We start from the raw sequence: 13,918 nt of genomic DNA, 5'->3' as shown, positions 1-13,918 counted from the left end.
CTGTGTGATAACAATTCTTAAATGAAGATTACAGGGAAATAAAACACTCTGAGAAAATATACAGAGATTAGTTTGTGCGAGTTGGACGTGCCTGTAGCCTTCCACGCATTAATGCCAGAGCTGTCAGCTCGTGGCTGACACTCATCCTACTTTTATTCGAGCTTAATGACAGATACTTCTCTTAAAATAGATTTCACCGTTGAACCAAACGAATTCTGTGCCAAGCAGGAACAAGGATGGGGAATAAACATATAGGTGCTTTTATTCTGTGGAAGCCAATTTTGTTGAAAAGTGACTGTTAATAAGACTTTTTGTGTATGATCCTGCCATGCATGCTGATTTGTGATAAATTACACCTGCCGCAGCTTGTTTGCGATATGAATAATGACTATAAGTTAACTGACATGGCCTGTAACCACAAAAGGTTTGGGGTCCGTTATAGCATAAATTCTTGTGTTTACCGTTATAACGTAAAATATCTTTTATGTGCCATTATTATTATTATTATTATTATTATTATTATTATTATTATTATTATTATTACGGTTGTTGTTGTTGCTGTTGTTTTGTTAAAAATGAAAATGATTTTGCGGTGTATATAAATAATTAAATGTTTTAAAGAAATAACAAACCACATAACTGTATGTTGTATAAAACGTAGAAAGAAAGAAAGAAAGAAAGAAAGAAGCTATCCCGACATTCCCACATAAATGAGCTTATGGTTCTCCGAGGTTATAGCCTGTGATAGAGTGAATAAAACAAACTATCGACTAGACTACACCGCATGCTGTTTCTCGGACAGATCCTTACGCACTAGTCTACAGCTAAAGACAATTACAAATGATTTCATGTGAATCATGAAGCGCCACCAGTTTTGTGTTAATAAATAATCTTAGCCTGAAAACCGAGGTCTACTTGACCTGAAACACTGCTAATAATATTAAATGTATGAGTTTGATAGGTATATTAATATTATTTTAATAGTATAGCTCTAATGATGATATTAGTTTCTGTTCTGGAAACTGTGGTTTTACTCTTGCGCTCTAAGTTGTGGGCTAGTTCGCAAAATAAAGCTGAGGGAGAAACAAGTTTTTATGCGGGCATGAGGTATTCTATGTACAGTACGTGTGTGTGTGTGTGAGTGTGTGTGTGTGAGAGAGAGAGAGAGAGAGAGAGAGAGAGAGCAGCAGAGTTGTGTTAAGGGATGGTTTATATAGCAGTGGGTGTGAGCACAGATTGTAGTGAGTTCATTACCGCTGCACCGCTCTGCGCAGCTCAAGTTAAAGGCTAGCGATCCTCACCGGGACACTTCAGGGAAAGCTAAACTTCATTTTTAAAGATAAGCAATGAGTTGTTTTAACGCATGAACTCCAACAGTCGGCTTTAAAGACGGTTGAAGCTTCATATGCTTAGAAATTACTGAAGACTTTGTGCAGCGACGATTGCGCACGACGCACAGGGACAGATCATGCACTGTCAAGCCGAGTTGAGGCTCTCCTCCCCTGGGCAGCTGAAAGCTGCCAGGCGGCGCTACAAGACTTTCATGATTGACGAGATCCTCTCGAAGGAGACATGTGATTATTTTGAGAAACTCTCTCTCTACTCGGTGTGTCCTTCACTCATTGTTCGACCAAAGCCTCTTCATTCGTGTTCGGGTAAGACGTTTCTCCCGTCTACTTGAGAAAGAAATAAAGTAAACAGATATTTTTAAAATATATGTGAGACGCACTCATTAGTAGGTTGCAGATAATTTTACGCATAAAATGGAAACACTTACATAGTATTCCGGTACTGTAATCGATTTTTTAAATTTAAATAATAATCAGAATAACATGATATATTTAAATGTCGCGTGATTGGTGAATTGTTATTTCCTGTACACAGGTTGAGGTATATTAGGCAGGTACAACTCGACATACACTCAATGGTGATGAGGATTATGCGTCTGTGTTGACAGAACAATATGGTAACGTATAGCTCCACATTGTGTTCAGTTACTCTATTATTATTTTAATGATCACAGATAGATAGATAATTGATTTGATACAATAGTACAAATTAAAAAAAATGTATATATATATGATTGCATTGCTAGATTTCATATGTCTTTGAAGGCTTGCATATTTGTTTTCTAGTGTCGTTTAATCACAGTTAGTCTGGACTTTCTATTATTGCTACAACAGTGACTTCCTCTTCATCCTTCTAAACTTTACATGATAAATCGTTTCATATCAGCTAAGTGTTTGGTGTTGAAACTCAAGTCCATTCGTCAGTGAATTTCAATGATGCTTAAGAACTTTTTTTATCGAGCGGATAAATGATTGAACTGATAAGTCAACGAAGAGCACAGCAGATAAAGTAAACGATAAAGAAAAATCTAACGCTAGAAACCCGTCACAACTAAGCGCCAACCTTCAGTCTATTTTATCCCATTTGTTTCGATGAATATGAGTTTTCTGGCTTGCCAAATGCTGCCCTTAATGTCCCTTACGCGGTGGGTATTTACAGATTAAATGATGATAAATGATTATGTGTTGCTAGAAATATAGATGTAGTAACATGGAAAAAGTTGTAGGAAACAAAACACTAATAATAATAATAATAATAATAATAATAATAATAATAATAATAATGCTTCTAATAATAATAATAATAAAGTGTACTGGTGTATTTTGACCAATACTGAAGGAAATATAGAGCTAAATTATATGACTTAAACGAATAACCGTGGCTCTTTTTGAGGTTATTTAGTGTGTTTTAGTATTTCATGCTCATGCTGCTGAAATGAGATAGATAGATAGACAGACCATTGATTTGAAGTCAGTTTGAAAACAGCCCCTTAAATGTGTCTTGTAGTCGCTGAACCAAACTACAGTTTGACAGATCTCATGGTACGCCATGTTACATTTCACAAAAACACAACTTTTTTGTTGACTCTTAACTTGTATTTTCCACTGAATCACAACAACTCAAAGGCTACTGCACGCTCTGGTAACCATTAGGATAATTGCTCTAGAGTCTGAAATAATAGCCACTGCAATTTGATGATGACAGCGATGGGGGGGATAAAAATAGGGGGAACGATTCCCTCATCCCTCTGATATGGTTGGTGTATGCTAGAGGGCACTATGACTGGGCTTTGGCACCCCTCTGTTCGGATGGATAGTGTAACCCGCCCTGCATATCAGAACACTGTGCCCACTACTTATTTGTAGCCGTGGGGGTGTTAGACACAGTATATTCTCCAACATCAATGGCTTTTAGAGCTTGATATGGAAGCTGGCAGGCATAGAGGTCCTGGGCCAAAGAGAGGTGGCTGGCTGCTGAATGGCCCCCTAACAGTGAAAGTTGATTTCTTCATTCTGTGAAGGAAAAGATGTTATAGCCTCCTGCTGCCAGTTGAGGCCGCTGAAAGACAGTGATGCCATCAATGTTGACTGCAGGATGACAAATGAGATGTTAGTTTACTGTGTTTTTTTTTGTTTTTCTATTTGCTCCAGTGTTAGTTAAACATACCACCTTAATGTTCTCAGTGCATTTATTCTGAGAGTTGTTGTTGTTTTTATCTTTACCCCCCCCCCCTCCCAATGTTAAATAAACTGAGCTTTTAATGGTGTACAGTATTCATAGAATTTGTTCCATGTGAGTTACAGAGGGATCTGAGATAATGAGCCTTGACCTGGTGCTGAGCAGTGAGCAGCAGAATGGCAGCTTACAATATTTCATTTGGCTTTCCATCTCTCAGCAGGACCTAGGGTAGGGCTTTTAGTGGTGTTTTCTGGAAGAGGTGAGAGAGATTAAGATCAACTGTGGTGTAATCTCACCTGACAACATAATGAAAAAAAGAGTAGTGTGAAGCCCAAGGGCTGCTGCATACTGGTTTAGCACTGGCTGAGGGCTTATAGGAGAAATCCAAGTGAGCAAAAGGGTTTTTATCCCATCTTAAAACTTAATCTGCTGCAGACAATAAAGTCTCCCATTAAGCATAAAGTCAAGTTAAGCAGTATGATTACACCCATGTCGGCACACACAGGCGAGTATGCATACACACAAAGAGAAAATGCACACACGTCTTCAATCTTCCGTTAAGGATAATGTTTGACAGCTTGTCATCTCCTTGTCATTCCTGCATAGCCATGAGATTTTTCTGTTTCTAAAAAGGATAAGTAATAAGTTGTCTCTAAAAGTAGTTGATGCTACGGGCTAATTTCTGCTGCCACCTCTGTAGATCGGGTTTCAGGCTAAATGCTTAGCACGTTTAACGCGATGCTTTTTGATAGATGGGCTGACTTTCTTAGAGCAAAAACACTTTTACACAGTTACGCTCAATAAGATACAAGACATTTTTTCTCTGGCACATTCCGAGAAGGACCATTAAATTCCTATGATCAGTCAGGATTAGAGGAATTTAATGGAAATTAAATATTTGTGGCTGAGGAAAAACAGAGAAACTACATCAGGTTGTCCCAGCAGTGTTTGATTTGTTTTCAAGTAGCGAGGACAAAAGCAAACAAGCAAAAAAAGAAAGACAATTAATTGAGCAACATCCTAGATGTCATCAGATAGTTTATATGCAGAACATGTCAAATGCTCACGTACACTTGTCATAGCAAAGCAATGACTCACCCATACTTCCTCACCATTGAGGAAAGAAAACAAGTGACAGAAGGAGTGTAGATGTTATTATAGGCATCAGGCAGTTCCAGGTTGTGACATTAAAATTGTGGCATTAAAACTATTTTCCGTGTAGTTCTAAAAATAACACGCTTGCTCTTCACTCAATGAAAATGAGTGCAAAATAAAGTTTTTTTCAGTAAGTGTTATGTCATAATAACCATGTTATCAATAGAGAAAACAGCTGGTATCAAAAGGAGTGCTTAACAAACTGCTCTTCTTGATCTATTCTTAGCAAGTATGTCTTCTGTAATGGTTACTACAAGCATTTGTACCAGTGCCTGCATTCCAACTGTGATTATCAAGAGTATCAGTGTGCTTTTGCATGGAGCTGAACTGCGCTCTTGCAACTACTCAAACAGTTTATTTGTAGACTATTGACAGGACACTGGCACTTGTCAACAGCATGTCAGAGGGATGGCTTTACTGTCAGTGGAAAGTCACCATGAGGGCTAGCATTCTTTGCTCCATTCTTTGTTTGTCGTCTCACCTCTGGGGGACTCTCGGTAGACACCGTTTAGTTTTGTTGACACAAGATTTTCTTTAGTTGTGAAGACAAACAAAAGTGTGTTCTTTTGTCGGACAGCCGTGACTGACATGGTCCACTTTTCCTGTAAATTATAGTTCAGTAAATATGTATGATGTATTTATTATCTCTGATGAGTCACTCAAACAAACATAGATATGATACAGAGCGAAAGACAGAAACCATGTAAAAGAAACATGAATATATGGCAAGCTCATACAAGGACAGAAGAGAGGTCTTCTTGTCTAGACTTGTTGCAATACCACCAATCTAACATTGGAGGATTAGCGATGACCTCAGTGTCTTACCATGATGTCATGATGAGCCTGAGGCAGAGTGTCATGTGTGTATGTGCCTTTCTTCGTTTGGAAGGCAACAGTGGCTGTGCGTATATGCATTTAAATGTGGCATGCTTGCTGTTAATTAATAATTAAACAGAGAGGTTTAACTGAATTGATGCACATTTTATAGCTTAAGTCTCTGTATGTATGACTCATTTAACCGTAAGATTCAGCATGTGCTCCATTTTCTTTCTGGGTTCATGTTGTTCTCACCTACCTTGAAAAAACATACAGAAAAAGTTCAGACAGTATGTTTTCTGTCAGCTCTGGCATGTGTATTTCACTGCGTTGAGGTTGTCTATCGGTTAACGAGAAGCTAAAGAAGACAAATCTGCCACAGGCACCCAGAAACACACATGCTGGGCGTTTCCGTGTGTGACAACTGGCTATTTTTTCCTTGCCACTGGAGCATTTTATCCCTCTCCGTATCTTCCTCATCTACTCCCATAATACCACTTGTGTCCTTTCCACTGTTCCTTATCAGCCCGTGCATTACAGCCTGCACCATGCTCAGATTGAGTGTGATTTCTGGTTAAGGGAAAGGTTTTACTCTTTAAAGCTGTGTAGATTTTTTTTTCTCTGGCGGATATTATGTTTGCTTTGCGTGACCCACTGCATCCTCCGTGCTAACCTCCAGGTCTCCATCTCTCCCCCATAGGCTCCAGACAAGTGCTGCTTTTATTGATTCTGGCGTCTGCTGCTTCTGTCTTCTCTGATAGAGAGCAAAAGTGTGTGTGTGTGTGTGTGTGTGTGTGTGTAGTTTGCAAGAGTGGGAGAGAACATAAGAGAGGGGAAAAGTTTATTATTTGAGTGGTGTCTGATTTAGTTTTTAGATTTTATTACAGCTTATTGTGCCTGCACTCGTCTCCGTGTGTGGGTGTGCATGTGGTTGTTTTGTGTTGGGAAGCAGTTAGCGCTTAACAACCTCTGAAAAATAATCAGTCATTTGAGCGGTTCAGAGGATCAGTGTAAAACACAGCCTGCGTCATTGGGATCACAGCCCTCTACATGAGGAAGGTCACAACCAAAACACTTTTCACGGCAAACGCTGGCCAATTAAAAACGAACCTGTCTAAGCAATTACAGGCGGTCGATAATGGTATAACCGAGGTGACTGAGCAGTTCAAAATAGCTCTCTTTGAAAGCTCAAGGATGTGTATTCTAACTACTGGACTTTAATGCATTTCTCTATGTTTGTGTCCAGGCTCCTCGTCACTACGTGCCTACCCGCTCCTCTCAGTGATCACGAGGCAGCCGCCCAACCTGCCTGCTCACGTCCCGCAGCCGTCCTCTCCGGGCGCTGCCCATCCACATCTGCCACTGCTTTCCCCACAGCATCCCAGAGGCTCCGAGCCGTCACCCAGCCAGACGCCCCTCAGTATCAGCAGCGAGTCGGAGACTGAGCGCAGCACACCCCGCCTGAAGAAGCCACGTCGCAGCCGTACTATTTTTACTGAGCTGCAACTGATGGGCCTGGAGAAGAAGTTCCAGAAGCAGAAGTACTTGTCCACTCCTGATAGGTCAGTACGGTGCAGACACTAAAATCTGACTGAAACGACACACAACATAAAAGCCCATAAACGAAACAAAGTCACGATTTCGCCTCATCCGCACCAACATTTTGCATAAAAGAAATCAAACCTCTGAAGCGTCAGAGGTAACCACTACATGCAGTTGATGAGAATGCACCAGCAGCAAGTGTGATATAAGTGCAACTCAGCCATAGTATTTTGACAACCTGCATGCGAACTTACACGAAGCAAAATTTGAAAGTGCATAACGTGCGCACCCTCGAGCACATCCACAAAGCCACAGATGCAATTATCAAGTGGCGGTTAACCCAGCATCATAAGTTTTGATTTATCCTGTGGGGCATGTCTCATGTAATGTGAATTCGTCAAAGCCAAAGCATTACCTCAGCGTTCTAGTTGAGACACGAGTAACGTTTTAACCCTGAGCTCTAGAACAGCAAAAGGCCCCAGCAACCAAACACTGCCTTATTCAGTGAAACAGGGACAGTGGCCAACACAAGCAAACAGAAATGTATTACACTGATTTACTGCCAATCATTTCACACATCTGCAGGTGTACATAAAGTGCATTAAGCTTTCTACAATAAGATGAAGTAATCTATATGGTAATATCTGTGTCTTAAGTTCCATTCTACGGGTCATTTTTGGGACCGTATTTTTTCCAGTTAAAACTGTAGAGCTCGACTTTATATTTGGCCTGCAGGCTGCTTTTCCATTATGAGCCAGAAGAGCATTTTGCCATAAATGCTGTTTAAAGCGCTCCAAGAAGCTTCACATGTGCAGCAGGAATTTTAAGCTGCTTGTGAACCTTCACGTAGAGATTTCGTGCACCTCTGTACCCCCTTATTCATTTTTTAATATGCATAGAGAGTGGTGATAAAAACGTAAATAACTGCTGCAACATGTTCACCTGTTTACACACTGACATAGCTCCTCTTTGCAGGAACATGTTGCAAATGCATCGTCCTCGTTGCACTCATTGCAGTGTAACTGTGTGCTACATGCGATCTAAAAATAAATTAGCATTTCTGGATTAAACCAGATTTATTTGTCATTCCATTTACATCCTCTCCATGGGGAAAACTCCCACGATGCATTATTTAATGTATCACATCTTTGCCTGCCTGGAGCTGCTGGAAAGGTGCCATGCCTCATCTTAAGCAGAAGCCCCGAGGCAGAGTACAACTGAGTGATCAAAAACCAACTACCCGTATGAAATACTGTGCCAAAATACTGTGTCCTGTCAAAATATCCGATTCTGACACTGTGTTGAAAATTAATTAAACACCCAGCTAGTGGAAAAACATCAACAGAGAAAATCCCCTTTTAAAACCCCACATCAAAGGTGTGGCATGCGCCTCACTTAGGTTTGTTATGATCCAAAGACAACTTAGCTTCCCTCTTCCCTTTTCTTGGCCGAGAACCTCTGCGGTCTCGAACTGAGAGTATGCGCGGGGGCGGACAGAAGCAAAACCAAAAATATTCCTGAAAAAAAAAAAGACTTTAAAGTATTTATATCGCGGAGCGGTAATGATTTTGTTACACTTCCGAGTATTATTACAAGTGTTCTAATGATCGTCATCTTTATCATCATCGCCCTTGTTAAGAGGTATTCAGTTTCACCCAGGAGTCCCGTGAAAAGTGTGAGAACAGAACAAAATGGCGGCCAGTGGCCTGGAGGGAGTGACTCAGATACTGTTTGTACTGCTGTGTGCGTGTGGTTTTTCCCCATTGAGAACTAATGACTATAAATAATTGGGGTGTTTTGCTTTTTTGCAATTACTGTTTCTAGCCTCCAGTTTTTACTCTACATCTATAGAAATCTGATGGACAGCTCAATTGCCCTCATGTCTTGTCTTTTTAGACGCACTGGCACGCACGCACACACATGCTTCTTGTCTAGTATAAGGTAATGCAGATAGATCCATGAATCTCAGGGATTTGTTTTTCTGTAGCTCTGTGTTTTAGATTTTGTTCTCTCTTTTTTGCTGTCTTGGTTTTCACTATCACCATCAAATGAAAGTCAGCTCCTGTCCCTGGGGGGTGCTGGTTGTGAAAAATCCTTCATCTGGCTGTTAAAGACCTGGAGTAAGATCAGGGAAGAGGAAATCTCATTTAAGAAAAAAAAGAACTTTTCTTTCTACTAGTGGATGCCTTGTCCACTTTATCTGGCCCTTCCTGAGGTTTTATATTACACACCAACAAATAGCCCTATTAGTCATGGATCACCACATGTGGTGGATGCATTCAGAATTTTCTCCGACGGTCTCAATTATCCAGCTACGAGCGCTATGATGGGATTACCGATGTCGGCATAGATGGCTGTAGGTGTACAGTGTCAGACTGGAGTTCCTGGCATATAATCTCTGGCATGAGATGCTTAAACAGAGTGTGGCCTAACGCTCTTTTTAAGTTTTCAGTGTTGTGAACCTTTAGGCATGAAATTACATTATATAGTTGAAATCATAGTCTATAATTCACAGAGCACAATTAGTGTCAAGATTTCTTCATTTTTGTGTTCGTGTGAAGAGAAGCTGATGTTTAAAGCATGCCAACAGTAATGATATATGTCCTGGATAGGTTCCAGGACTGTACTGGAACAAGCACACTAAAATATATACATAAGTAAACTTTATCTTGTTTTTTTTGTGCTTCTGCAGGTTAGACCTGGCACAGTCGCTTGGTCTCACACAGCTTCAGGTGAAGACATGGTACCAAAACAGGCGTATGAAGTGGAAGAAAATGGTAAGTTCTGAGGTAAAGCTTGATGTGTTTTTAGTTGTACAAGTCAGATTCAACAAATATTCTTAACTGGAAAGGCCGTCGGTGGGTGGAATTGGAAAAATGACAACATCTTATACTAACACTGCAACTGGCAATAATGTGTATGATCTTCTTTGCCAAAATGAGCCAATAAAGTAATAATACTGAAGCCAAAGGCAATGTTAGTTTTGGGTAAATCAAATCTAAATTCAGATTATTTGGACAAAAGCATTTTGATTAAATGTTGTTTGATTCTTTTATGAGAAAAAGGATTATCTGTAATTAAGTACAAAAACTGAATGTGTTATTATGAGTGCTTTTTGCATGCAGGCCAGTAATATTTGTTTTTTGCTTCCTTTTCATTTTGGATTATTTTGTTTTCATTGTACACCACCGTTTTAGAAATGTTTGCTGCTACTATTTTATGCTACAATATTAAGTAAATATAGCAACATGGAAGGAAGTGGAGGGTGCGGAGAGGCAGAGTGTAGTGTGACTGATGATGATGGCAGCGAGAGCAAACACTTTTTGTAGAAGGGTCAACAACTGAGAGAACAAAAAAGACCTGAAATCGTTAAAGATAAATGAGTGCACAAGGCGGAGCCAGTAGCAATATGTCTTCACTTAATTACTATAATAGCAAGCGTTGCCTTTGACTTCTGCTGCCATTTATCACCAGAGGAGTCCACTAAGACCGCCTGTGTGTTATTCTAGGTGCTCAAAGGAGGTCACGAGGCTCCGACTAAGCCCAAGGGAAGACCCAAGAAGAACTCCATTCCCACCACGGAGGAAATAGAGGCTGAAGAGCGGCGACTGAAAATTGAAGAAGAGGAGAGGATGAGGAGATTAGCTGAGAAAGCGGCGGTGGTGCAGAGTGGAGGAGAAGCACCCCAACTGGAACCTCAAGATCTCAGTTCGGAAAGTTACAATCCAGCCGGAGCAGTGGAGGGATCCGAGCGAGAGCTGCCACTCCTTGTGTCAGAAACTCACACAGCCAGCTAAGCAAGAACAAACCAAAGACTAATGCCAACCTGAAAACAAATAGTGCCTCAGGATCACTGTAAAAAAGCCTGTGTGGTGTTAAGAGCCAGTTGCTTTAGCTATATCGTCGGCTTCACGTTAGTGGCCTAGAGCTTTTACCCAGTGTAGCATTGAGTTTTTCGTTCACTGGAAATTGTGCCATACTGAGAGCAAATCTCCATAAATACTGATTGCACTGGTAAACCTTTTGCCTTCAGCCTGCAGCGTAAGGAGTAGTAATCAAAAAAAAAAAAAAAAAAAGGTCGGTCCGGCCTTAACGTGTATCTCAGCAGTCATCGTTGGTGCCAAAATATCAACCAATGCCTTATTAAAAGGTGTCTATGAATCTTTGTATTATACATTACTTCACTGCCAAAACTCTGTAATATGAAACGGTTACAGTGCCTTCTTGGTCTCAGAGGAAAGCTTTTTAAATAAAATAATATCAAATGCAGTATATTTTTTATAATCATTTCTAACTGTAAGTGCCATATTTCGAGACGGATTTGTAAAGTTTAGACAAGAAGACCTCTATTTTTAGTTTGGAGTCAGATTGTAGAGCTCTGGTTATTATTTGCTCATATAAGCTTGCATTTTTATTTTGTTTTTTCAAAGATCAAAGGAAATGTTTCTGCCAAGCCATACACTGTATCATACAATAGAAACATGTAGAAAACATATGGTCTTTCAAATATATACACGTATGAACACGTATATAAACTGCTGTTTTTGAATTGGATTGGATGAAAAATAGCATATATATATATATATATATATATATATATATATATGATGTTTCAGCTGTTCCTGATTTTTTTTCAATGAAAGTACATATGATTTTCAACCACAAGGAAACCACAACTCTAAAGCAGTTTAGACTCACACGTCAATACACGTCAGACATATAAAATCTCCAATATGTCTTCAGCCTGCAGGCTCTGCATGATTACCCCAATTGGTACGTTAGACCTGAATTAAAATAACAGTTTTAAACTGTCTGTGACTTCTCCATGTACATCAAACTCTGCGCTGTTCTGTCACAGATCTCAAATGTTTAAGAGTTTCGACTGTTGAGTTTTGCAGATTTACGTTTATTTGTCATTGTTTAAGATGAAACGTGCAGTATTTTTCCGATGTATATAATGCTTGTTTGGTAAACTTGTTTGTTGTTTGTTTTTGTTTTTTTTTAGGTTTGTGTAAAATTATTTTTACTATATACAAGTGTGTGTTTATGTACGTAAATGCACTTAATAAAATAGCTATCGTTCAAGCTTTGTGTGGTCTTACTGAGGTACAGGTTTTTTGACATTTTTATAATTATGGGTGGTGAGAGCTCAGTAGGTAGAGAGGTTGCCCCATGACAGGAAGGGCAGGGGTTTGAATCCACCGAACAGCTACCCTGAGGTGCCCTTGAGCAAGGTGCCATCTCTACACACACTGCTCCCCGGGTGCTGGTTTGGCAGCTGCCCACTGCTTCACTGAGTGAATGGATCAAATGCAGAGGGCTACAAAAATTTCCCACGTGTGGGGCTATAAGGGGTTTAAAATAAATGTTTTATCTTTTGATTAAACCTTCAATCCCAAAGTCCAAAACAGCACAATGTAATGCACTTTTAAAGTTTTTATTCTATTTACATATTTGCAACCACAAACGAGTTCTGCTGTTTGTTTTGGTGCATCTCTTATAAAGTTAAATCAAACAAATGAAAATCACCCAGAGGATCCGGTTTCTAAACGTACCGTCACGTCATGTTAAGCACGTCTAAATCAAGCAGTTACAGTAGCTTTGTCAGACTGAAGTTCAGGCAGATCCATTACTGTTGGAGCTTTTGAAGATATATTAAAAGCAGTCAAAGTTCATCATAAATCACAGTCAAGCGAACAAAGCATTTAAACGCTGTGTTGTGACATTTATCATCTTTTATCTGTACAGAGAACACGATGGCCCGTAGTGCACCTAAGGGCTCCTCTCTGTCGCTGAGCAAGTCAGGAACAGTCTTAAGTGTATTTTTAGTGACTGATACCGGACATGGATGATTTCTTAAGCCAACAGCACAGGTTAACATTGAGTAATGTACACTGGGTTTTTACGCCTTGTGTAAACACTCTTAAGCATGCTTCATATAGTATTTATTAATCTATAGAAAGCAAGGAAGTATGGAAGAAGGAAGTATTGTTGAATTTCTTTGTAACTTTTGCAGTATTTGCATAAATCAGAGACAAGATTAAAAAAAAAATCAATGGTTATAGAAACTTCCTGTTTCTGTTTGGTTCATCATTCATGTTTTTCCTGCTGTTTATCAGTTAAGCACAAAACACACACCACAAGTTCTTTTCATTCCTGTGAATGTTTTCTTTCATTTCCTTGGAAATGACTCATACTTACACATTATTTTTTGACATTTTAGAAATTATTATTGATTATATATTCATTTACTTTTCATCCAAGAATAACAAAGCAATCTGATTACAGAACATGTAAGAGAATTAGGGTCAGTTAAAACATCTGTCAGGTATAATAGTCTTTCTAGGAGTACTACAAACTTCATTAGAGATCAATACTGCTAAAAGTAGTTTGGATGTGTTAACATGCTAATCAGTATTACTACCACTATTAATGAGTTCTGTTACTGAAACAAAAAGCTTCCTGAATGTCTAAAATAATAGAAGAAAACAGTGGGCATAGATTTCCCTAAAAAATCCATTTCTATTTTGTATTTTTGTTTTTTAGTCTTATTTGTTATTAGCCTTTAATCGCCATCATTGCTTATTTTTAACTGAACAAGTCAAGCTGCATGGTTGAGGTAACCAGTCTTGCGTTAAGTCTGTCAGAATTAATTAACTGAAAACAACTGCTGGTGCACACAATGGTTACTTGTTCAGAATGAACTCAGTGCTGATCATTCAGAATTTGTCATACCAGTTTCTAGGCCTATGTGGAATGGGCTGTGACTCAGCTTCTCCACCTGGTTAAATTACGACTAAAACAACAAAAGCTTTTGGAACAGGTACAGTGTATTTGCGTTAATTGCAGTGTATGAGTATGAAACATTTTCCTGTTG

At 39.3% G+C, this 13,918-nt stretch overlaps 1 protein-coding gene across 1 annotated transcript; it reads left to right on the top strand.

Annotated features, from left to right (window-relative positions):
* Positions 1-1,235: 1,235 nt before the first annotated feature.
* barx2 (BARX homeobox 2) lies at positions 1,236-12,126 on the top strand. The gene is made up of 4 exons (XM_040009045.1): positions 1,236-1,655; positions 6,746-7,061; positions 9,734-9,818; positions 10,551-12,126. The coding sequence occupies exons 1-4, from the start codon at positions 1,469-1,471 to the stop codon at positions 10,836-10,838; spliced, it is 876 nt and encodes a 291-aa protein (XP_039864979.1). The 5' UTR covers positions 1,236-1,468; the 3' UTR covers positions 10,839-12,126.
* The last annotated feature ends 1,792 nt before the right edge of the window (positions 12,127-13,918 follow it).

This window comes from Simochromis diagramma, unplaced genomic scaffold (assembly GCF_900408965.1).
Source record: "Simochromis diagramma unplaced genomic scaffold, fSimDia1.1 OVJJ01000344.1, whole genome shotgun sequence".
In the NCBI taxonomy this organism is placed as follows: domain Eukaryota; kingdom Metazoa; phylum Chordata; class Actinopteri; order Cichliformes; family Cichlidae; genus Simochromis; species Simochromis diagramma.
The sequence above is the reverse complement of the archived record's forward strand: the minus strand, read 5'-3'. Positions and strand labels throughout refer to the sequence as shown.